General features: G+C 47.1%; 2 protein-coding genes across 2 annotated transcripts in view; one reads left to right on the forward strand and one right to left on the reverse strand.

The window, feature by feature from the left end:
• COL4A2 (collagen type IV alpha 2 chain) overlaps positions 1–11,874 on the reverse strand; it is a 224,879-nt gene extending 213,005 nt beyond the window's left edge. The window contains exons 1-3 of the mRNA XM_075563428.1: positions 11,589–11,874; positions 11,210–11,298; positions 11,026–11,080 (exon numbers count right to left, since the gene is read on the reverse strand). Of these exons, the coding sequence (XP_075419543.1) occupies positions 11,026–11,080; positions 11,210–11,253 (99 nt within the window). The 5' untranslated portion in view covers positions 11,254–11,298; positions 11,589–11,874. The remainder of the gene's footprint in view (positions 1–11,025; positions 11,081–11,209; positions 11,299–11,588) is intronic.
• Positions 11,874–26,189, forward strand: part of COL4A1 (collagen type IV alpha 1 chain) — a 170,672-nt gene continuing 156,356 nt past the window's right edge. Inside the window, exon 1 of the mRNA XM_075563429.1 lies at positions 11,874–12,239. Within this exon, the coding sequence (XP_075419544.1) occupies positions 12,150–12,239 (90 nt within the window). The 5' untranslated portion in view covers positions 11,874–12,149. The remainder of the gene's footprint in view (positions 12,240–26,189) is intronic.

Raw genomic sequence — 26,189 nt, forward strand, 5'->3', positions numbered from 1 at the left:
GGGACAGTGAATAACATGGCTCTTCTAGCCAAAGTCTCTATTTCCCCCAAAGGACCTTTTCCTGGATGGGTCTGGAGAGAAGGTGTGGGGGAAGATACTGATAAGATTCACCTGTGACTAATTGTGAACAGGATTCCCTGGAATACCATCCTGCTGTGCATCAATGAGCCCTCAGAGAAGTAGGAGTGAGGATCTCATCACAGGCAAGAGCCGGGAGTGGAGGGAGTACCCTAGACCCAAGATCCTGTGCAGTGGACCTCTTGGATCCAGAAGACAGCTATCCCATCAGAGGAGCAGCAGCCATAGAACCAGAAGCCAGAGCATGGAAAAGGGGGATGGTCTTCCCAACCCATGGGGCAAATAAAGCTGAGTGTGCGAGGCTGGCTTGTGGAGTGGGTTGCCTCTGGGCACTTAAGTGGAGAAGTTGGGCTTGCTGAACTTTGGAAGTGGAGCAGAGTGCCTATAGTAGGAGGCTTTCTGGAGTGGGGTGCCTCCAGACCCAAGTCAGGAAGTCGGGTTTGCTGACCCCCTAGCCTACGCTCCTTCAGGTTGAGACTTACGGAGGAGTGGGATGCCTCTTTGGGCATTTATCAGCAGGCCTGAAAGAACTTTGTAACAATTCCTAATAAACAGCTCTGCGCATTTCTCACTGGTATTACAAACTGATTAACTTCCTTACTAAACGAACTCTTTCATCATGAATGTTGCCTGTGAGTTGTGTAGTCATTGTAATGGATATTAGAACCCACAGAGGATACTATTTCAGAAGTAGGTCGCCGGGTCTTGTTTCTTAGTCTGAGTCTGAAAACCCCACTGAAAGGGATATTATTAGAACAGAGAGACGTAAAATAGAGGACATTAATTAAGCCAACACACATATGGCACAAGACCCTGAACGAGATGTAGTGCTGAGCTAGCTGCAACAGTGGGCTCACATGTAACAGCTGTGAGGATGGGCAGGATCTGGCAGGGTTTCCTTATGTTGTTCGCAGGGTTGCTGTGAGCCAGGACTGACTCAATGTCAACTTCACCACCACCACCACCACCACCACCACCACCACCACCTATTACAGAGAAGACAAGGGGCCCTGCTAGGGACCGTGACTTGGAACTCACACCCTTTAAACACACCCTTTTGACATGGAGGAAAATTCAAGGAAGAGCACCAGCAAACAGACGCCAGCCATGGGAAAAGCGGACCGCAACAGAAGGGTGTTGGCATCAGCCGACATCCCCCCGGGGGGTGGTGGTGGATAGATTCTGCCCCCACTGCACTTTATTCTACTTACGTGCAACTGAAGTAATTTTAGGAAGGTCTCAAGTTCTCCACCGGATTTCAGTAAATCTTTCTCTAAACCAGGACTTACAAAATGTTCTAACAGCCTCTCCTTCATCCCCAAAATAATAGCTCCAGGAAAAAGAGCCTTAATGGCCTGGCATTTCTAAACCTTTCTGTGGAAAGAGGCTCGAGGGTCTTGCCTGCCCAGGGAGGCTGTCCTGCTAACCCGACCCCCTGCCATACCACGCTCATGGACTCGTGGGCCAGGCTCTGGGGGCCTCTCCTTAGGGCAGTCATCGTGCTCTTTCCTTCCCAGAAGTCCTGAGGCTCCGCAGGCATCTACAGCCCTAGTTCTGGCATCTCTGAAGAAGGAAGTCTAAAAAGAACAGGATGGTCCAGTGCTCCTCGAGACAGGTAGGCTCTCTCTTCCTCTTCAGCTGTGTGTGTGTGTGTGTGTGTGTGTGTGTATTCATGTGTCCCTTATGTATCTCCATCCACCCATCATCAATCTATTAAATTAGAAGGAATTTATCCATCAATGGTTAAGATGAGGGGTGGTGGGACCAGGACATCCTGAGCTTCACTGACTTTCACCAGCCCTTTCAGCAGTGTCAGCCTCAATTTCCATCTCTATAAGGAGGAGTGACAATTGTCTTTACCTCAGAGAGTTGTGCTCATTGAGTTAGGAGAAGCGGGTCACTGGCTCAGCTCAGTCCTGATAGCATATTGTTCCAGCAATGGGAATTGCAGATACCCCCACTCCCCCACTCTGATCCCCAACTCCCTGAAGAAAGTTCTAGAATGTTAGACACGCCCCCAGGGAGTAATCTTTCTTAGGATTAACCCCAGGGGATTCCACCAGGACTCCTTCCGGGGACTCTTCCTTTTCCTAACCCAGTGGCGCCAGCCCCACATCACTGCGGGGGAAGCTGAAGGCAGAGGAAGAAATAGATCCTCCCCAGGCAGACTCGCTGCCGGCCTATTTATCGCATTACTCTTTCCCCACACCAGGCTGCAATTATGGCCCAGTAGTTGTTAATCAGCATGTATTTTTCTTTTAATGGTCAAACCCAGGCCTTTGAGGTATCCCAGGAAGCATGTGTCTTTGATCGTGTCCAGCGGCAGCCCTTTCCTCTGTTCCCACACAACAGCCCAGAGTCAGTCACATATCTGAAAATGCTCCAAACTCAGTAAAACGTGTTGTGCAATCTCTCCGTGGTACCAGAAGAGCAGTGCATGTAATTTAATAACACACTTTTCTTTTTCCCCTGTAAGCCCCCCATGGGAGGCAGCAAAATCGGAATGTTGTGGGTGGGTGGTGTTGCAAGGAACCACAGGGGAAAAGGCCAATCTTTTCACAGGCAGATCCCTTACTTCCTCTCACATCACATACAGCTAGATTCATCCAGTGGGAGGAGGGGGCGGGGGGGGGGGGTTTGAGTGGCAGGATTTAGCTCAGAACAACCCAACACACACAGGGGGAACATCACCTCAAGTCTTCTATGAAGATACTCAGCATTGGAAAGATTTCTTTGAGTCACTTTCAACTGACTACACAGTCTCTTCTTTCTGGAACAAGCACTTTATTTGGTGCTAAGGATGCTTCATGCCCCGGAGCAGACACATGCCCGCAAGGCAGGATTTCCAGAGGGAAGAGAGTATCTGCTCAGCTTTAGACTCAGGTTAACAGCAAAGACCCTTGAGGCAAGTGTGTCCCTGGGGGGAAGATGTGTGGGAGGGAAGTAGACAAGGGGATCCTGTGCATCCAAGGCCCAACCAGATATGCCCCACTCAGCAAGCAACCTGGCAACATGCTGTCTCCCTGTCCCCGAGGAGGAGTCAATTGTCTGGCACCAGTGGGCCCTCACCAGCTGTGTGGAAACTCCATTAAGATGCCTTTCCTCCCCACCCAACCCAATGGGACAAAACTCCTTTCCCTCAGGCACGGGGGCCTACATCTGCTACATTTCAAAGTTAAAGAAGTGACTTTTATTTACTTCATCCATGAGAGCAAAAGAACGGGGATGGGCATTTCCCTCTCACTGGCCACATCTGCTCGGAAGTAGTAGAAGGCTGGCTGCTTGCCTGCTTCATGTCTGCATTTGTCTGTTTGGTTGATGCACACTACGTATAAGTGGCTCGTGATGGCAGAGGTGCAGTTGTTCTTATTGCTGTTGTTTTTCGATTTAATTTCGTTTTTCAATAAATCTTTTAGCTCGAGGTAAAGTTGCAAAAGCCAGTCTAGCAGGTTGCAAAAGCCAGTCTAGCAGGGAAAGTTGCAAAAGCCAGTCTAGCAGGTCCCTATACATCCTTTATCCAGGCCCTATGGATGCTGTGTTACTATGAGATATGGCCAAGATCCGTTTGTCAAAACAGAGAAGTGAACATTGGCACCGAATTGAATATTGGAACCTTAAACTACCAACTCTGTTAAAACGTCATCAGTCTCCAGACACAGGTTGTTGCTGTTGGTTCTCCTTTTTCTGTCCCAGCATGCCAGGCTGCACTTAGACTCTTGCAACGGTTCTCAACCTGTGGGTCTCGACCCCTTTGGGGCTCAAACGACCCTTTCATAGGGGTTGCCCGATTCATAACAGTAGCAAAATTACAGTAAAGTAGCAACAAAAATAATTTTATAGTTGGGGGCGTCATCACAACATGAACAACTTTATGAAAGGGCAGCGGCATGAAGAAGGTTGAGAACCACTGACTTAAAGACACAGGGTTTCCCAAAATAACTCACTGCTTCAAAGGCCCAGTCTCATTCTGTGCCACAGAGCACATCTTAACAGGGTATCTCCAGCATGCCAGGAACCTTATAAGAGCCGCGGGAAAGAGGGGGGCACCAGCCTGGGAGAGCCCAAAGCTCCTGCACTCCAGGGAGGGGAGTGTCCAGTGTGGGCAGGGCAGAACTAACCAGGGAAGAAGGGAGCCAGCCTTCTGCTTTGCATTTTCTTTCAAATTCACTCCCAGAAAGCACCCAGGAGCTTGGGAAAACCCAAGTCATCTCCCTAAGATTAGACACAGCTTTTTTTTAAAAGGGATAATTAAAAGAAAAATTACAGCCCCCTAGAGAAGTCAGTGAAATCCATTATCATTATCACCTGTCTTAAAAAACTCTCATGAACTGAAAGGAGTCCCTTGCAAAGGGCCTCAAGCAATTGCCTTGGAACCACTCTCTCTCCCTGTGCCCCTCAGTGTGTCCCTGTGGGACTGTGCTCTGTGGGGTTTCCAATAGCTGGCAGAGCCCCAGTAGGTCTTCTTTCTTCTGAGGAACCCAGCCCCCCAACCTTCTGGTGAGCAGCTGAGCATGCCTCATGTTGGCACCATGCAGGGACTGAATCCCAGATTCATCAAAGGGGACCCACACAGGGCACAGACTCCTATTCTCTCAACTCACTGAGGAAAGGCTCTTTAGTTATAGGACTCCAAAAGTTTCTCAATACCCTGGAGATAAAAAGAAACCTTAAGGCACAAGTTGCTTTTAAGTCAAATCCTGGAGCAGCCCCAAGGAATACTCAGGAAGTAGTCAGTCCTACTTTTATAGCTGGGGAAACGATGAGATAACTCACTCTTATCAAGCCTAAGTACACAGTGGAACTGCGAGCTGAGCTGGGCCTGTGGGTGCTGCCTGGCCCCAACCCTAGCGAATGTAGGACAGGCAGTGTGCACTAATCTGGACGCATCTCGGCCGACCAGTCATCGCATCGGCTCACCTTCAACCTCCCTTCTGAAGCCCCAGAATCAAAGGCCATCTATGCTAAATGGCTTGCTCTGAGGTTAAATATCTATCTAGTCAGTCGCCAAGCTGGGGCTACACTTTATTGTTGGCTTAGCCATTGTGGCTTCTCAATGTCTGGAGGACATTGTTATTTTCTGTGCTACAAGATCCCCATTGTAGTGGGCTGTTTGGTTTACAAACCGAAGCAGCCAACACCAGATATTCTTACTTTTATCTGCTCCCTGAAGCAAACATGATGGCTCAGTTGGTATCAGCGGGCAAAGAGCAAGAGGGGGCTTCAAGAGCTCTCCCTCAAATCCTTGAGTCAAAGATACTCTATTTCAGATGAAAAGAAGGAGGCATTCCAAAGTTAACCATCTCTGCCTTACCTCCAACTTGAAACACAATGGTAAAAGGTCTATGACCAGAACACTTTCGTTTTCCTAGGCCTTCTCTCTGCGACCTAGCTGTGCTGGCCACCCGTTTTCTGCCCAGGTCCCCCTAAAAGACCATCCCTTGAGTGCTGTCATTTTAGCGAACTCCCTGTTTTCTAGCCTGGCATGTTTTCCTTGATGTTGGCATGTTTCATTTCGGTTTGGTCTCAAAGAAACATTAATGCAGAAGTTGCTTTAAAGCCAGAGCCTGGTTTTCCTTCTGTCTTTGGTTCCTGCTCCCCCTCAGACCTACCCCTGCTTCTCGGATGCTTATGACAACCCCCCTGGTATTATTTATTTCCATCAAGTCATACATGCCACCCAGGGAGAGGCACTGTAGTACCCTCCAGAGAACTTGAGATATACTTATTTTTCCATGAACAGAGGAGGAACCTTGTGATTTTTTTCTCCCTTTCTTCTTCGGGGCCTAGATTTTCAATGAGAGAAGCAAACAAAACCACATCAAAAAAACCCAACTAAACCCATTGCTGGCGGGTCAGTTCTGCTTGGTGGCGATGCTCTAAGCCAGTAGTTCTCAAACTTCCTGATGCCAAGACCCTTTCATACAGTTCCTCAGGTTGTGATGAACACCCCCCCCCAACCATAAAAATGTTTTTGTTGCTACTTCATAACTGTCATTTGGCTACTGTTATGAATCGGGCGCCCTGTGAAAGGGTTGCTTGACTCCCCAAAGGGGTTGCAACCCACAGGTTGAGAACCGCTGCTCTAAGACAAGGCTACATATCTGGAGGGAAGCAACCTGCCTCACCTTTCTCCCTCAGAGTGGCTGATGGCTTTGAACAACTGACTTTATGGTTTAGAACTCTTTAGCCACTGCACCACTAGGGCTCTGAGACAAGATGATCATTCTGTGCAACTGAGGGAAAGCATGTTTTTCTTGATGTACTTTTTCTTTCTACATCGGGTATGAAGAAGCATTTGTGCACAACGGAATTCTACTAATGGATCCGCAAGCTAATTCAGGACATTGCTGCTGCTTGTTCTCTGTCGCTGGGGGTGGCAGAGAAAGATGGGGTATTGTGCGCACAGGCAGGTGAATTTTTCAGGGCATCGTGCCCTGAAAGGTCGATTGGAAATTCAATCTAGTGCCAAGTATAGTCTGGGGACCTGCATGCTGTGAGGTACCCACTACTGGTGCCTCAAGACCCTCCCGGGCCCCACACCAGCCACATCTCCCAACAGGACAGGGGCGAAATGCCCTGCAGTGTTTCCAAGGCTGAGTCCTCATGGACGCACACTCCCACCTCGTTCTCCTGTGAGCACCTGGTGACTTGAAACTGCTGGCCACTGGGTTAGCAGCCACTGTGCTCCCCCAGCTCCTGTGGCTGTGCCTGGTTACCTGTAACATCTAGTTTGTTCAGGCCTTGTCTCCTCAGTCCCCCTCCCGCTGCTCCCCTTCCTGTCTGAGGTGGCTGCATATTTGATCTCCAGGGAAGCCTTTGTTCTCTGGAATTCTCTTCCTCCCAGAATCCAGAGGACCAAGTCTCTCAGATCTTCTAGGTCTCTAGTCAGCCTATTGGGATGGGTGAGAATGACTAGGATGGCTTGCAGTAAAGATTGCCCGATGGGACCTTCATTGATGCAGGCTCAGCAAACACTTCCTCAGCACTTGCTGTGTGCCAAAGGGCACTCCAAAGCCCTGCACATGTGTCCACTCATTTCATACCCCAGCCCCTGCCCCCGCAGTCCTATGATTAACATGCCAGTGTGACGGGGGGAGGGGGGGGCTAACGGACACACAAAGATTCAGTCAGGGCAAGGCCAGGCAACAGCTCCTAAGTTGAGAATTGGCACCCAGGCAGTTGCCTGCAAAGTCTGGGACTGAACCACCTTGGTACCCTTACACCACGCTCCCTTTGAAGATGGGCCTTTCACAGGTGAGCTAAGCACCTTGGTGTTGCCTCCAGGACATGGCGCTTTCCATGAAAACAACTGGAATGCAAACACAAGAGCAGCCCCAAGGTTGGACTTTCAGGGCACATGCATCCAAGTTCCTCTTGAGTACGGGTTGCCTACTTGTGGGTTTTGTTTCTTTTTCTCCCTTGGACACTTGATCCTGTTCCTTCTTCCTTGGTTTGGTGCTCTTGGGCTTGAAACAAGAGCAGCAGAAGAGGAGTATGGGAGATCCCTCTTCCTAAGCATCAACGCAGGCTTCCAGAGGAGTATGGGAGATCCCTCTTCCTAAGCATCAACGCAGGCTTCCAGAGGAGTATGGGAGATCCCTCTTCCTAAGCATCAACGCAGGCTTCCCGCTGCTGTTTCAAAGTCAAGAAAGGACAGAGAAAGCTATCCTGACACCGCAAGAGCCTCAGGTGCTGAAAGGTAGTCCTGCTGCCACACTGATTTAAAGTCTGAATCTGTGAGACTTTGTGCTGATTGTTCCACGAGACAGTTCAAATCCCAGTTTGACCACTTAACAGCGAGAAAGGCTTTGGGAAAGTTACTTAAAATCCTGTATTGTGGGGGCTTTGCCTATGAAATCGGGATAATAGTAACCTACCTCATAAGTAAGCTCTTCTATGGGGCTTCAAGGAGTGAATGCACAAACATGGTACAACATCAGTCCTCAAAAACATAGTAGCTACCTCCTTGCTAACCTTTCAGCCACGACCACTACAAAGCTCGTCAATCGACAACAGGCTGTCTTTTGAATTGACGTGGATGGATCCTTGGCACCAATGGACAGCAAGACAGGATTTTTTTTTTTACCATGGCGAACAAACAGGAGAGGAATTAACTTTGGCGCAATTGAGAAATCTTTTGATTTTAATGATTGTAGTTAAATATTTAAGGAGGCCTAGTGGCGATATAAATAGTAGCACTGGTGACATAGTGGTTACATGTTAGGCTGCGATCTGCAGGCCGGCAGTTCAAAACTAGCCACTCCTCTGGAGAGAGATGAAGCTTTGTACTCCTCTGAAGGATGACAGTCTCAGAAAGCCACTCTGGCAGTTCTCGCCTGTCCTATAGGGTGGCCATGAGTCAGAAATGACTGGATAGCAGCGAGTTTGGTTTGGGAGTAGGGCTGCGGGGCAAGTGGTAGGCTGCTAACCTCAAGGTTGGCAGTTCAAACAGATCAGCCGCTCCACAAGACTAAGAGGAAGCTGTCTGCATCCGCTGAGATCTGCAGTCTTTAAAACTCTAGAGTTTCCATGAGTCCCAATCACCTCGATGGCAGTGGGCTCTGTGGCTCAGTAGTGAGGGCAGCTCGGTGGTGGAATTCTCTCCTTTGATGCGAAAGACCTGAGTTAGGTTCCTGCCATTCACCCCCATGCCAAGCCACCATCTGCCTGTCCAGGGAAGCTTGAACATTGCTGTGAATAGATTTCAGTGGAGCTCTCCTGGTACACAAGATAAAAAGGCCTAGAACTCCACTTCCAGAAACCAACCAATGAAAACTGCCCTGGATCACAAGGGTTTGATCCTGTGGTGCACAGGATCACCAAGAATCCGGTAATACTCAAAGACAGGGAACAACAACTTCATTAAGCATCGAGGAATTACTTCATAAGTGAAATCTTTTCCAGTCAGTAGTTAAGTCAGAGCAAATACACAGAATAACAATTCAAAACTATTACATTTACTTGGTTCTTGCTATAATGTAATAGATACTAGTAGAGTGCATGTCTGTGAACAAATAACATATATTAACATGCCTCTAAATCTAATGAGATATTTTATGCCTTCATTTCCATATCTAAAACCTAATGCCCATAGCAATGAGATAAACTGTAAATGGCTCCAAATCCAATCCTCTAGTCCCAAATTTTGGCATCTAGTGGAATGCAGACTCCCAGTCTCCACTCCAGTAAATCAGATCAGAATGTCTGGGGTGGGGACCAGAGGTATGAATGAGTAACACGCCTTTCCAGGTGACTTAGCTGTAGGTGGTCTAAAGACAGTACTAAATGTTCCCACCCTAATGTGCTTTGTCCAGGGTCAGAGCCTCAAAGAATCTAAGGTTGAGCTTGAGAGTTTTACAGGAAGCCACAGCACTGGTAGGGCTCACAGACCAGGACACTGGAACTCTGTAATAAACTGAGTCCTAGCCGTCCTCGGCAGAGGGAAGGGTCTGAGGCTTTAGATGAAATCAGTCCAAGGTTAGGATAAAGGGCAGAGCTGAGTTTAATATCTATGTCTTCAAATATAGACACCCTTCCCACCAATTTTAGAATCTGTTCTAGATAAGAATTCTGATGATTCCCACCCTCCTCAGGACTTTTAATAAAACCAAATGATATTACAAGAGGTGGTTCAAAGGTCAAAGGAGTTTGCTTGTCAGTGTAAACAAAGTAGTGCACTTTTAACACCACTTGGTAAGATCTAGGACCGTCTTTGTAGGAAAGGTACTGGTCCATAGGTCTCTAAGTCTGGGCCATGCCACTTATATAATATTACCAAATGGTCAATGAGTTGTTTGAACGTTTAGGGTGGGATGTTTTTTAATTTAGGAAAGAGAGAGATCTTTGGCCTGGAATACTCTGGTTAAAGTCCCCAAGCCTTCCCCTTACTTTGGGATCTAAACCGAAGCAGAGAGTAGTAGAAATATGGAGGTTACATACAAGTACTTCTTTCCCAAGCTTTCCCATGATTCTTCCCTGCTCACTGCCTTTAAAATCCTTCTTTGTTTTACATTAGGGAAAGAAAATATATAAAAATGAAATCAAAGAATTCAAATCTGGCTTAGTCCCTCAAAGAAGTTTCTCCATATTCTACACAGAGAGAGGAACTGAAAGTGGGAGAGTTGATTCCCAATAGGGTTTCACTTGGGAGATGGGAGCAGTCAATCTCTGATGGGCAGCTCAAGGTTCAGTCCCTAGACCCTTACACCTTGGTGTACTCCACTGAAGAGGTCCACTACATCTGTCTGTGGTGTGACCATGGTGACATAATGCCCAATAAAGTGGTTTCTAGTCTTCAAATGAAAAGTTCACAACAAAACAAGTCATGGTACTCCTTGAAGGCAGCCACAGCATTGGCAGAACTGGTCTGAATGGGAGGGTTTGCTGAGGGGCTGGGTGCAAGGTGTCTAGTTTGCCTTTTTGCCTTGTCCATGATTCTCCCCAATGCCTACCAACCAACCAACCAATGAACCAACCCACCCAGCCCTCCAACAGAAAAGCAAAAAGAAAAACGAACACTCTGCTCACGATGGTTACTCACACAGGCTTCTGTGTTCTACAAAAACTGTTCTTGCTCATAACCTGAGAGCCTTACTGCCATGTGACTCACTCACCCATCCTGGTTTCCCAAAATTGGGGCTTTGCACATACCCACATAAAGGATAGCCTGAGGCTATCTTTGTCATAATTCCCTTCTGCCTATCATACACTGGGCTGCATTTGGGAGACCCAAGGAAAGCTACAGTCCTGATGTTCTGAAGTTCTTTAGGGAAAGTGAGGGGTTTGGGGGGGGGGGGGCTCTGGTGGGGATTGGGACAGGAACACACACACACACACACACACACACACTCACTCAGGTGAGCATGAAGGAGCAGCCTTCCAGCAAAGTTATTAGAATACCCCAGGTCGCTGCAAATCAAAGAGCTTGGAAACCAAGCCAGGACTTACCGCCAGGGCGCTTGGGGCCAACAACACCACTGTCACAGTCCCCAGCAGCAGCCACCTGGATGGGAGAGAAAGAGTTCTGTGAACAGGCTCCTGTCAGCTCCTGGCTTGCCAGTGCCTAAACGTTAGTTACACAGGAACAGTCCCTGCGAGGTATCTACAAAGTGAAAGGCAGAACGTCTCTTACCGCCACAGGGCCCGGCAGGGCGCAGAATGCTGGTCTCTACCCATGCTCTCAATTCAGCCTCTCCGGGCGGGCGCTTGGTTCCTCTTAGACTAGAAGGCAAAAGACAAAGCGGAGTAAGTGCGGGCGCCAGGAGGTGCAGCATCCCTATGGCCCCTGTCCATCTGGGACGCGCGTGGAGCGCGAGCTGCCCTTCCACCGCTCCCGTGCAGAAATGACTTTAGCTGCGCCTGATGATTCCCAACACAAACACGGGCGGGTGAGCCTTTCCACTCTGGCACGGGAGTTCCGATCCGCGGAGTCAGCTCCATCCCCTTTCCCAGTCCCCACGAGCGGAGGGTGCAGCCTCCCCCAAACTCCGGGGCCCGGGCCTCACACTCACCCGATCGGGCTTCAGAGGCCGCTGCCCACGCGCGTCTCCCTGTGCAGAACCGCGGGTCGGAGCCCGAGCCGCGCACACAGCCCGCGCGGCCGCTCTCCCCACCCCCTCTGCCCGGCCTGCGGGCGCTCGGCCCGCGGGTCCGGAGCGAGCGAGCGAGCGGGCGCCGCGCTCGGTGCGCGTCCCCCGGCAGCGGCGAGCTGGGCGGCGCTGGAGGGTCGGGGCGCGCGGGGAGGCGCGGGGAGAGGCCCGGAGCCTGGACTTCCTGGCTCGCGGCGGCGGCTCTAGCCGCGGCCCGCGCGCTCCCTCGCCCTCTTACACGCGCCGCAGGGTCCTCCCCCTCGAAACGCCTCCCGCGCGCTGCCGAGGGGAGGGGGCAGCGCCAACAAATTGGGGGAGCTCGGCCGCCGGCGCCTGTCCGCCACTCGGCGCCGCCGCTCTCCGGACGACGCGCAGCGCCCGCTCGCCGACCGCGCCTCGCCCGCCGCTCCCGCAGCGCCTCGCCCGCCGCTCGGGCGCCGCGCTCCGAGCTCCCCGCCCGCCGGCCCGGGACGCGGCGGCACCATGGCGCTCCCGCTCAGCGTCCCGCGGCTGCTGCTGCTGCTGCTCGCCGGCCTGCTGCTGCACGAGGAGCGCAGCCGAGTGGCCGCGAAGGTGAGTGCCTGGCCTGCGCCCGCTCCCCGCGCTGCCCTCCCTCTCTGCTTCCCTCGGGCCCGGCCGGCTCGCCGCAGCCCCTTTGTCCCGGCCCCGAGCCGACCGACGGGCTGACCCTCTCGGGTCGCGCCTGGCCGGCGGGCGGCGGAGCAAGGTGCATTTCTGCGGGGAGTTCCCCGGCGTGGAGCTCCGTGGGCTGCGGTAGCGCATCCATTACAGAGCCTCCTTTGTTGGTGCTTGGGGAAGGGGGTCGTTTGGAGAACTCGTTCTGGGGCCCGGGCCAGTGAGGAGCGGGCTTAGTGCGCCCAGTGGGAGAAGGGGAGGGTGCTCCGCGCTAGAGTGGGACTTGAACCAGCTTCGCTGGGGCGCTCAGCGCCGCAGCGTATTCACCTGGATGCCCGAGTGGGTCTGGGACTGAACTGAGTGGACATGCGCACCCCCACGCTACTCCCAGCCGCGCACACATGTGCTGGCGAGTTGCTTTGGGCGTGTTTCGTTCGTTCTTTGGAGACTGCTGGTTGATGCTGGAACCAGTTCTGGGCCATTTGCCTGGAAACAGCTGCATCTTTGCTTTCCCACGACTTTTCTGTTGCTAACAGCACGCTCAAGAACAGAAGTGGGGCACCCCTGTGCCTGCAGCTTCTGAATATGGCCATGTTCTAGTTATTGCCCGTTATCGATGTGTGGGTGTATGCATAGACATTGCAACCACTTTTATATTTGAAACCAAAATGAAACCAAACCTCATTGTTCTGTGTACAAATTGTTTTCCTAGTTTTCATTTCCTCTGGCTGTGTGACTGACTGCCCAGGAAGACTTCGCAGGAAAGCATGCTCCAGCTCTGATAGGTTTTTGATGTTGCCTGTGGTCCTTGCTTGCTTTCTTTCTCTCTCTCTCTTTCGCTTCCTCCCTTCCTTCCGACATTACTCCCTTTTCCCTTTCCTTCCCCTCAGAATTATGATCCCAGCAGTCACCTACCTAGTGTCATGAGCCATGCAGTTCCAAAGCCCGTGAAGGTGTGACTTCTACACTCATGTTGCATTCCACCCCCCACCCCCCCAGTGGTAAAGAGGAGTTTGCTCCTTGTCAGAGTTCCCACGCCTACTCAATTACTGTTTAAAATGTTAATCTTGCCAGTTTACTTTTTAAAGAATTCTCTTCCAGAGGATGGATACTCCTTGAAACCACTTAACTGTATACAAAATAACTATTCCGTGCCAGAATAAACTGGTCTCACACACACACACACACACACACACACACACACACACACATCCCCTAGTTGCGTCTCCTAGACTCCCTTTCCTCACCCACAGCTCCTTGACTGCCCAGAGATCCACTTCTAATTTTTCTCCCAGTTCAGAGTCTGGCCAAGTAGATAGCCAGTTATTTTAACACTCTTTTTTAATGATGACAAAATACTTCCAAAAGAGTAGGTTTGAGAACATTTTTTTTGTCTAGAACTATTGACCCAAAGATTCAACGTTAGAAAAGAGAGATGCTCAACCCAATGCCAAGGCAAATCACCGAAAGTTCTCTATTTGGAAATATGAACCTTTATTTGGACGGAGATTTTCTGATGGATAATATTAGCAAGGCTAAGCTAATGGCAAAGACTGGCCTTCTTGAAAGGCCGGGACTTTAAAACAGGAGCCACTCATTTATAAATGTGAGCTTCTGTCCCTCCTCCCCCCTCTCCCCCCAGCCCCACCCCATCTGAGAAATCAGCTCATTTTTTTGTGCTTGCGGATCCTGTTATTCTCTAAAGGCCTGGTACATTTCTGCTCACTGGCCCTGCCCTATGCCACAGGTATTTTTGGAGGTCTAGCCTATTAGCACGCTCTGGTCACCAGTTCACCATACAGATATTAATCATTATGTCATACTAGCAAGAGCCTTCCCAGTGTGCCTTGGGAAATGAAGTGCAAAGAGAATGGGACTTCCGCAAATTTGTTGAAGGCCCTTCATATTTTCCTGACTTATTTATACAGAGAGGAAGAATATTAATATCCCCATGACTTAGGGGTAGGCAAGAAAAATCCATTTCCGAAAAAATTTGGGTACCTCTCAAAGTTTCTCTCCAGCAAATTGTTGGAGTTGCTCTCATTCTCATGCCATCAATGACAATTTTGCCCGCCTTCATCCAAAATCAGCTCTCAGATGTGTCAGAGAGTTGACATCGTTGCAGTGCATGAACTGGAACACAATGTGTATGGATAATGTTCAGTGCAAACCTGAGGATCAGCTCTGTAAAACCTTCACCCAGTTCACAATTTAAAAAAAAGAGTATTTGTTTGAAGCTGAAATAACTTTAATATTGATACAATCAAAAATCTTTTATAGATATGTTTTAATGGCTGAAGGGCTGCGCATCCTTCAAACCCCAACTCAGAACTCAGTATGAGTGAATGACTCTTGGGTCATCTGCCCTTTTGAATTGTGGGAATGACCATTCACCTTCTTTCGCACACCCAAGCATCGCTGACGGTGTGCCCGGATTATGTTACACTTTGTTCTTTCCCCCATGAAATGAAATTTGATTATATCTCTGACCACACTTGTTATGTTCAAAGTAGTGTTTATGTACATGTGCCTGGATTTTCGAGACCAGTGAACATTTTCCATTCGGCCCCTACCACCACTGCCTTAAACTAGAGCACAGGCATACGAAGGGTAGATCTAAGACAAAATGTGTCCCTAGGGGGCGTGGTGTGGACTAGACATTGAGCTGCTAACTGCAAAGTTGGTTGGCTGTCCCAGGCCGCCCACCTCTCCCATAAAGATTGCAGGCTCAGTCTAAAATGCCTGGTAGAGGGTTGGGATCCAAGCAGTGGCAGAGCCTTTTTTGTTGTTCAGTATTATCCTTAGCAACCTCTGTCCTCAGTCATGTAGTTATACTGACTGAGTGAGTTGTTCCTCACAGCCTTTGACTCCTCCACCAGCTGGCTCTGGTGGCATACTTCTTGACAAATTATTTCTGAGGACCAGAAATGTGAGCTGTCCCCTACATACGATGGTGCTTGCATAGAAAGAGTGGCTTCTCCGGACCATTAGTCACTTCTCCTGGAACCGAATGACTTTGAGCTCAAGTTAAATGAAATTTAATTTCCTTACAAATCTGAACCGCATTACTCTGGAAACATAATTCAGATGAGCACGTTGATTGCTGTTACAGGACCAGCAATAATAGCAACTCCAAATTTCAGGAGCGATATTGGTGATGGTATAATATCAACCATTAAAAAAGAAAGACAGGATCCACCTCTGAGTTGATTCCAACTCATAGCAACCCTGTACAGGGCTTCCGAGGCTGCTATAGGAGCAGAGAGCCTCATCTTTTTCCCATGGAGTTGTGGGTGGGTTTGAACCACTGACCATATAGTTAGCCGTCCAATGCTTATGATACAGCACCACCAGAATGCCTTAATACCAACCATAGTTTTCTTTATATATAGGATTAGACTAGGGTGAAAGGAAGCTACTCTAATCATGCCCCACAGTAATAATCATGTACACAAATTATGTATACAATGTTGGAGTTCCTCACAGAATTATGAATGATATAAAATTAATCACACACTCAGAGTGTGATTTAGGGGCAAGAAGATTCTAAATCTTACATCTGCTTCAGTTTAGCCGATGACCTTGGGTTCAGTGCTGGCTCTGTCGCCATTTCCTTGTTAGATCTGCTCCTTCCCTCCTTCCTTCCTTCCACACACACAGGCCAAGTTCCGTCCCCCTCAGCCATGTCAGGCACTGGGAATGCAACCGTGAGCGAGAACCCATTCTCTGGCCTCACGAAGTCACAGTCCAGTAAGAGATAACTGCGCAAGAAGCAGGAGACTGCAACCCAGCCTGGTCAAACCAAAGACCTTCAGTGACCTCAGCCAGCTCTGCCGAGCGGAGAGGAAGCTGCTCGGAGGACAATTCGCCTCTGCAACCGGAAGAAGAAATAGGTTTACAAACCCAGAGTATTAGTTGCATTATTAGGATGCCTTTCGAGGCAGAAGGGCCCCTGGTGTCTCTGGGACGAAGGACCTGGCTGCTAACCAAAAGGCTATGGTTCCAACCAGTGGTTCGATGGGAGAAAAGGCCTGACGTGCTTCAGAAACCCTCGGGGGGCCATTTTCCTTTGCCCATTAGGGTCTCTGTCAGTGGCACACAGGAGCAGCAGCTTTCTAGGCAGGACGTGTGGGGACTTTAGCTGCCCTTTCCCAAGTTCAGGGGTATTTGCTTTAAAGGTGGTCCCATAGTTTCCTCCTTTGCGAAGCTAAGATGTCATCATCTGTGTTACGCACAGTTTGAGGAGCTGCATTTTGATCTCGGAGGGGTCGGAAGAAGCTGGGTGAGTGCTAGCAGAATTGTAATGAGAAGCAGGTAGCACATAGGATCCAGTCTTCAGAGGTTTCTCCCGCCTCCAAGGCTGCAGGCATATTTGGGGCTCTTTGCAAAGTTCACTCTGGGTGACATACTCCAGGCATTAGGAACCAATCCAGAAAACCCAGCCTCACTGGACAAGGGCATGAGGGAATTCACCAGTCTACATTATTCATTAACAAGATTGTCGGCAAGTTTCTCGGAACTGGTGAGCATGGACTTAACAAATCCAGTTATTCAGTTAAGAGCGGGTGGAGACCCTGGAGACACAGTGCGCCCCAAAGTGATGTTCTTTAAGCAGATCCTTTAAGAAGTAGGGCAGGCATCACAAAGGGAAGGCATGACAATATTTGTCTGAGGAACTAGAAAATGCCGGTTATAACAATTGTTCCAGAAATTGGAAAAGTATTAACCTCATTAAAATGTCTTTCAGGCAGGGTTGGTATTTTGAGCTCTTGGGCTAGAGTAAGCAAAAGCAACCGCGGAATGCTTAAAATAATAGAATAATAGCATTGTTCTTTCTGCTATTATTAAAAAGCCACTAAAAATGTTAACTCTGAGACAATACAAAAGACAATGTATTCTTACCATACTTATGCACACAATGTAAAAGGCGCATAAACCAAAACCGGTTTTAAGTGACATTTCTCTTTGAAGGTGTTGAATAGAATTCGAATTCCTGTTGGGACCCTATGTCTATTATGTGGCACATCATGCATGCAGTGCGTCGTGTCCTTCTCCTCCTCCATGACCCTGGCTTTGATTTCTGTGACATGAGTTTGTCCTCGTTTTCTTTTACTTCTCTGCTTCTTGGCCCTTCCTCAGTGTGAGCATGGGACTGGGAAAGGCTTCCTCCTGCTTTCTTTTTCCTACTTTCTCTGCTCCACCTGTTGGGTCATGTACTCCCATGATTCACCAACATTCCCTGATGGTGACTCCAAGCTTCTTTCTTGAATTCCGATCCAATAGCTACCAATTTCCTTGGGACATCTCATTATTATATCAGACTCGCTACATTATTATATCAGACTTTAGCAAGTGCTCCCCAAAGTCATCTTTTATCCCCTTTGGTCCCTCCACTTCTGATGTTCAGCTCTGAGACCTTGATCTCACCCTTCGCTCTTGTTAAATCACCATTTCTCCTCAGTCACAAAGGCTACCATTTCTTCTCTCTGAATGCTTCTCAGATTCACCCTTTGCGCTCCTTTCCCATAGCTACTCCCCCATTCCAGGCCTACTTATCTTGTTCCAGGGTTACAAGCCTCTCTTTGCTCACTATTCCACTCAGCCCCTTGTCTCCAACTCTTTCCAGCTCACTTCTAAACCGCTTCATTCCTCTGTTCAAGACCTGGTCATGGAGACCTAATATCTAGCCATGGGTACCCATCTCTTTGGCTTGACTTTTCCTGCCCTTTACAATATGAATGTATTGAATTAATCTGGACTTGCTTCTTATGACACCCCCAAATGCATCGTTGGTAACTAGGATACAGGTCTAATCTTTGTATGCCATGAACCACTTTAATGCTCCGTTCTCTTGCACTGGAATGCTCTCTGCCACACACACACCCTGCCCCCTATTGATTTCTTAAAAGCAATATTCATAGTTTCACTATAGACTAATATTAAGAAATTGGATTAAAAATAAAATCAAGTCCAGCCTAGGCTTCAGTTCTTATACTGCCTCCTCTTATAACTTTGTCGTTTCTTTGAGCACCAGGGGCTTAACCCATCAAATGAACAGAATAGCAGTATCTACCAAAACTGTCCCTCCCATTGGCCAGTAAGGGAAGATATGCCGAAGAAATGCCTGGCATATAACAAGCACCCAATAAATGTTGGTTGCCCTGACACTCCCATATTTTATTAATTTATGTGTATTACTTCAGACTCCTCTAGCAGATTATGATTATCCTCTGGAGTGTTCTGGCCACAAAGGAGGAAATGATTAATTCTTTGTAATTGGCCCAAATGTTGCAGATAGGCCTTCAGGAGAGGCCTAGGGTTGGTGTGTCCTGGCTCAAAGTAATGCTGACCTCTGCCCAACTAGAGAACATAAAGAACAACAATGCCAAACCAAGGTGTTTCTCCATCATTTGGGATTTGAAGTAGCTATTCCACCACAGACTAAACATGACTTGAAATATATACAATACAAACTCTTTGTGTAAACAGTTTATTCCTTGGTTTGGTAATCTTTGTTGGAGCTTTGCAAGATTTGATTTTTAATCTCCACGCTACAATAGCATTTTAGGTTATCTGAGCTTCAAAGCATACTTGTGATATTAAAGTCTAACGCAAATGCATCATATGGGAATTAGATAGTAGAGCAATCTTTTCAATGCCACACAGGCAGGTGCCTATCTGTTGATTGCGTACATTCTTGCTTGAAAAAGGATTTTACAACCTCCTTATCTTCTATTGTTCTTTGTATCAGTGCTCTACCCCCACCCCCAACGTTTTGGAATAACTATTGTTCAGTACCTAAGAAAAATTTTAATGTACCCTGTAAATATCCTCTTTTCACATATCAGCAAGCGACCCTGGCTGTGAACTGGAAGGACCCAATTTGACGTCAATTGCTCTATTTTCACGCAACCCAAAGCACCAAGAGTTGGAGAAGCCGTTATATTACATAATCACTCAAAACTGTAGCTGAGTTAAATAAACATTGTGCAGCTGAAGCTCATTTGGAGACCTAGTTTTTCTGCATTTGGCATTTCATTAAATGACAAATATCTTATCAGGGTTCTTGTTTTTATAAAATAAACATTCCTTTCTGATTTTGAGTTATAACTCAAATTTGAGTTGTAATTCCCAGAATTTAAGTTGTAATTCAAAGTCCCCAGAGGTATTTCCAAATCATTTCCCTGTAGCCATCTCACATCTAGATATGATGAAACTTCCGGGAAATTGGCATATGCCCATGTGCATCTTCACTTCGGCAAGACAAACCTGTGTACCTTTCCTCAGGTTCTTGAGCACAGGAAAGGGCATTTTTGAGGGCTCGAACTCATTATTTCTTTGCCTTTTTGGAGTGTTACCAACAAAACCCATGATACCCATGTTGGCATTTCCCCCCTTCAGTTTTCTTTTAAAATAATATCAAAATGCAATTCAGTTACCACACCTCTGAACAATTTTTATACATTGTAAAAGAAATCCAGATTCATTTTCAATGCCACAATGATCCTTCTGATAGGGTACTTGGTTGTGGTGGCTGAGAAGATACACTGCAAAGCTTCCACCAGTTGACCATTTGCTGCATGTACAATGAGATGACATTGATGATGGTCTTCAAGTGACAGAGCCATTCTCCCCCTCCTGCCCCACGCCCTTCCCTGTTAATATTAACTCACTGTCCTCCCAGTTTCCTGTCGAATCTTTTGAGTTGCCATTGTCAACTTAAGCCCCCAAAGACAGAGTACAATGCTCAAGGCAGACGTTCATTACTCGTTAAGCTCAACTACTGTTCGGCTTTAAGAAGACTTTGGAAGACATTTTTCATGTAAGCTTTTAGGTTTAAAGATTATCTCAGTCTCAGGATTTTATCTAGCCTCCACGGCTTCAGAGAAACTAGACTTCATCCGAATGTTAAAGTTGGGTCTGCATTTTCTCCTTTGGGAGCAGGAGTCTTCTATGCACTCTTTCCACAATTATTTTTGAATGTAGCCAATGCCTTGATCTTGCACACAGAGGCACTTGATGCCATGTCATCCCAGAGCATCGGCTGCAAAGGGCGTTTCATCAGAAGCAGTTCCTTGCTATAAATAGTTTTAATTGGTGAGCTCATTTTATAGTCCTTAAAAGAATACCATAAAATGTTCATAGCAGATCATCATTTCTGAGTCCCAGGAAACACATTTGTTAGATCAAGATAATTTCTGCTGTAGAGTTCGATATAAGGTGACTTCATTATCATCATCATTACCTACACTGTGACAGGCTTTATTGGGGGGGGGGGGGGGGAGAAGGACTGAGTCTAGAATCTAGTGTCTTTCGTCCATTCAACTTTGCGTGTAAAATAGAAGTTGTTGTCTAGTCTGAGAGTTCAACTTAACCCTGAAATTGAGGTAAGTAAAAAAAAAAGTGCAAGCAGCTAGCATTAAAGGGTGCAAACACAACTCTTTGAAAAGACATTTGTAACTTTGTGACTACGTTCTGTGAAGATACATGCCACACGTCAGGTAGTGTATACATTGTAGCTAAGCCAAGGGCATTGGAGTTAGTCTGGGTTGGCTTTGAATCCCAGTTTGGCTGCCTATTAACTGTGTGACCTTAGGCTAGTTGTCTACCTCTCTGTGCCCTTGTTCCCTCATTTGTAAATGACGGTGCCTAATTCACAGGGCATTTAGTAGGATCAAGTAAGTTAATATTTGTAAAGCATTTGTAGAGTGCTTACTTCATGCCAGTCACTACTATATGCGTTAGTTTGAGTAAAAACAAATTCAGAGGAATAAATACCATAATAATTGTAAATTCAAGACATAGGAATCTGCTTTTCTAGCCAGTTTCCAAGGAAACCGTCGGTCTAGCCGGTTCTTCATTTTACAGAGGGCGTGGCATCAGAGAGCAGAGGAGCCAAGTATTTGGGAACCTTAGTTTGCGGCTCAAATTGCAGCTGGACCATTCCATTTATTTTATTTTGATTGAGCTATACTTACATCCGACAGCTCAGTAGCTCCATCATATCAAGGTCTGTGCCATCATAGCCACAAGCAACTTAGTGATGTCTTTTCGACCTTTCTGTACACATTGATGTTGACTGCCGCACCCCCCCCCCCCACCATGGTCTTAATTCCGGTCCATGTCTTTATCATTACATTCATCACAGTTTCCCTGTACAGATAACCATACAAGACCGGGGCAGACAACAAACAAGGATCTGTTAACAATGACCATATCAAGCTGAGAGATGGCTCAATCTCAGAGGAAGCAGAGACTTAAAAGTTTTGCAAAATTTCACATTGGGGACAACTCACTGCCATCAAGTCCATGCCGACTCAAGGTGACTCTATAGGTCAGGGTGAACTGCCCCTGTGAGTTTCCAAGACTATAGCTAATCCTGTGGTTAGCAGCCCAATGCGTAGCCAGTGTGCCCCAGGGATCCCTTAAAAGGACCAAATTACAAGATGTGACATCACAGTCTAAGTACTGTTGCTGAGACCCATCTTACAATGCTGTCAGATACTTGGCCTGTGAATGTTCCTAACCTGTGTGCCATGGGGATTCGCTGGGAGGCTTATCCCATGTAGGGGCCCGGCAGATGGATTTGGGGCTACCAATATCGTCCATAACTTTCCGCACACCTGGTATTTAGGATATAGTACCATTCCCTTCTCCAAGTTTGGATCTTATTATTAGCTATCTTTGGATCACACATGCTGGTGTACTTCTCCTGTGTGGACTTAGCTGACTTCTCATTTAGATGGCTGCTTGTTTTGAGACAAGCCTTTTTAACACCCATGACACTATTACTCATGATAGCTGGGCACCATCTGGTTTCTTCACCACACTTTGCTATGGTACCCATGTCTTCAGAGATCACTTTGTGAGGGAAGTGACAGGCAGGACCATATCATAAGACCTAAGAGTTCTTATATTCGGGCAATGACCAAGTAAGAGCTCAGAGTCCATTCTTTTTTTTAAAACATTTTATTAGGGACTCACACAACTCTTATCACAATCCATACATATGTCAATTGTGTAAAGCACATCTGTACATTCTTTGCCCTCATCAATTTCAAAGCATTTGCTCTCCAAAGTCCATTCTTATCATTATTGTGTAAGTTTGGTCTTAGGGATATCATTATCATTTTATTGTAATACATCATAAATCCTCCCCTTGGTTTTTAAAGCGACTAGAATGACAACAACGTTGTTTTAGCCAATGGCGTACCATTGTTGAGCAATGAGTCCATTACATGAATAATTAACTTGCACATCTCGAAGATGTGGGTGACTGAATAGTAAGTAGTTAGACATAGCGTGGGGGTGGAGAGATGGCAGTACTGTTAGTAACCCCTACTTGTGAGAGCCCAGCCCTCTTTGGGAGACGGACACCTGCTGAACAGAGGCAGAGAGAGTGTGGAAAGAACAGACACATGTGGGTCCCAGGTCCGTTGGTTGGGCACCCTCAGAGCAATCGTTCGAAACCCACCCATAGCCCAGTGACCGCTCATTCCTCAGCCTTGGGGCGGTGAGTGCTCAGCCGCTTCATCTTCCACTAGGGCATTTCAGGCTACAGGTCAAGGGGTCATTTCCATTTCTTGCTCCTATTAGAAGTGAGTTTAAGGTAAAGTCCAGTCCGCTTAGTGGAGTTTCCAACTGGAGTCCTTGTGGCGTGGCTTATGAAGAGAGTTGCTTATCTCAGAACTCCAGCTGCATCATTGCATTTGAGAGTCCTTTCAATTCATTCTCTCTCCCTTTCCCCCTCTCTCTCTCCCTCCCTCCCTCCCTCCCTCTCCCTCCCCTTGTCTTTCTCATATTGGTTTGAAGGTTAGAGATAGGAAGAAGCTTTGACAAGCATGCAAATGGGAGCTGACTCTCACAGATTAACATCCAGACAGACCACACCCAAAGTGAACAAAAATACCGGGTACCAGGATGAGCATCCTGTTCCTCTGAGTCCCTTGCTTCCTCTTCAGAGAATGTAACCTGGTGTGACTTTTGCCTGTCTACTGAGACAGGACGGGAGACAGTGCAGGGAGACAGAGGCAGGGGACCCCACTTTGGGGCCTGTGATGTTGGACCCCCTCAGCCCTTCATGCCCAAGTTCTCTCATCTACTTCCTCCAAATCTCAGCCACTTGGCTCCTGGAATTAGAAAATTCCCTTTTGTATCATATTACAGCCAAAGTCATTTCCTGGAGATTAAAGACCATTGGGGACTTGTGGTTTAAAATAACTCCTCAGTTTTGGACAGGAAATGACCTTTTAAATGAAGGCAAAACTTGCCAAAGCAGGAAAATGGGTCAATAAGGGGGGAAAAGAAACATCCATAGTATGTTCGCTTACCCTCCAGGTGAGCTTGATTCTGGATGCAGTACTTAGACCCAGTCCAGATTCAGTATACTCCCTGATAAACTGGGAATGAAACACAGTCTTAATTATATAGCATGTGTAGTATGCAATCTTCTTGATGTGCCCCTCTTTAGTACCTTGCCTTCAAAAGAAATTATTTGCATGTAAATAGGCGGCTGATAACAGATGATTTTTATCAGTTCATTAAAGCAAGTCTGGCCAGAAGGCTATTGGGCGCCTTGATAATAATTAGATTTTGTTTTTCTAAATACTTGAAAGTAATATGTTTGTATTTCTTTACACTGGGATTCAGGTTTTCAAACTTTTCAAAAACAAATTCTGCACTCCATCCTTGTAAACATTTTTTCTTGTTGACAGATGTTTTCTCTTCTATCATAGCAGTTATCACCCACTAATATATTAAACATGTATTTTTTCTCTTAAGCACATAATTCATTCAAAAGCATGCATAACTCTGAATATTATTTTAGGCTAAATGACTAAAGCCTCTCCCCCCTTTCTTCTGTTATACATCACAGAAAAGAAAACAACCATCTAATATTCACAACAGAATAAAAGCACAAGGTAATACATAAGTTGACAATTCCTTACATACCTGTATTCCTGCTGACTTTTGAAATTCGTTCAGCACCAAAAAAATATACACGTGTTTACAATGGCTTGCATTTTTATATTCTGAATACCCTCAAGTAAAAGTAATTTAATCGTGGTGTAATAGATGTTACAGCGAAAGCCTACCACTGTTCGTGCTTTGCCCGCAAGCTTGAGCTTCTTCGGCGCTTGAGCTCTATGAAGGCGTCTCATACAATTACAAACTCTGCAGCCAGATTGCCTGAGTGTGGATTCTGGCTGTAGCACTTCTAGCTGCTCGCCAACCCCGGCAGCCCACTTCACCCTCTGGGCCTCTTATCTATAAAACAGGGAGAGAAGTAATATGCCTTTTTAGGATGGTTGTGAATGTAGTAAGCATGCTAGTACTTGTAAAGTGCATCCATCAATGGAAGAGGTATCGTTAGACCTCGATACGTTTTGCTTTTGCTATTGATTTCATTATTACCTTATTGATACCCATATTTGAAACAGACGTAGCTGAAATTTGGAAGATGCTACCATATCTTTCTTTTCCTGGGACTTTGTTCCTGCAGATGAGGTCCGCATCTGTTGAAAGTCCTGGGATTAGGATGGTATTCACACATTTAAATTAATTAAATCAGTATTCATGGCAGACTTTTTAGGAACAGATCGCTCTTCCGAAAATATTCCAAGATTGAAAACTGGGCCTCGAGGCTTCATAGAATTACCCACACGGAAATGCATTGCCATGCTTCTGACTAGGACATGGCGGCATGGGCAGTTTCCGATTGTTGAGGCGGTTGGTGTTTTACAGCCCCTCCGAAAGGAGAGCATCTTTCGGTACATTCCTGTGAATGCTTGCTCGAATACAAAGATCCGTTGGTGGTGGTGTTAGGTTCCCACTCTATGTACAACAGAATGAAACAAAGCCAAGTCCTGCGAGATCTTCACAGTTGTTACCTTTGAGCCCATTGTTGCAGCCCCTGGGTCAGTCATCTTATCAGAGATCCTCCTCTCTTTCCCTGCCCTTCTACTTTACCAAGCATGATGTTCTTCTCCAGGGGCTGTCTCCCCCGACAACATGTCCAAAGGACGTGAGATGAAGCCTTGGGTCCTTTTAAATAGTCCACGCCAGCACCATAATTCACAAGCATTGATTCTTCTTCAGTCTTCCTGGCTCAGGGTCCAATTTTCATGTGCCTGTGACACGATTGGAAACACGATGGCTTCCCGACCAGTTGGTTGCACTGTGGTGACTTGCGTGTCGCTAGAAGCTACGTCACTAGTATTTCAATACCAACAGCTTCACCCAAAGTGGACAAGTTGCAGCGTAGCTTCTGGATTAAGGACAGACGACCAAGAAGGACTGGGCTGTCCACTCCTGACGACCTTATGAGTAGCAGCAGGACATTGTCAGATGCTGAAAATTAATAAAAGGTCAGAGTTTAATAAAACCATAGTGCAACAGGGGAGTCCATTTAGAAAGCCTTTCTCCCTCATCTCAGCAAAATGGGAAGAATGGTTAGCCTCCTTACCAAGAGCAAGTCTGGGTTGTCACTGTCAGGCTTTTATCATCTACTCCTGAAATTTCCCACCAATTCATCCACTGTGCCCAGAGTTGGTGGGTCTGAAGACAACAGCCACTTCTTTCTGCTACTGATAGATCACTTCAGAGCATAGGTCATCAGGTGTCTTCCCACCCCCAATTAGTATTTTAGTGTTTTAGATGGGAGATCAGCTACCCACGTAGACGGGCATACTGTCCTCATGTGAGGACACGCCTGGAGGGAGGACTAAGAGATAGCTCACTGAAACCACAGGCATCGCCAGGGCTGGCTCTGTCATACTGGAATGTCTCCGTCTTTGTCTCTGTTGGCCCTGACATTTTCCAGCAAAGACACTACTGATGTGGCAGCAGACCTGGGGCTTGGCAGTCATATGAACATTCATAGCCTAG

Source organism: Tenrec ecaudatus, chromosome 11, assembly GCF_050624435.1.
Source record: "Tenrec ecaudatus isolate mTenEca1 chromosome 11, mTenEca1.hap1, whole genome shotgun sequence".
NCBI lineage: Eukaryota > Metazoa > Chordata > Mammalia > Afrosoricida > Tenrecidae > Tenrec > Tenrec ecaudatus.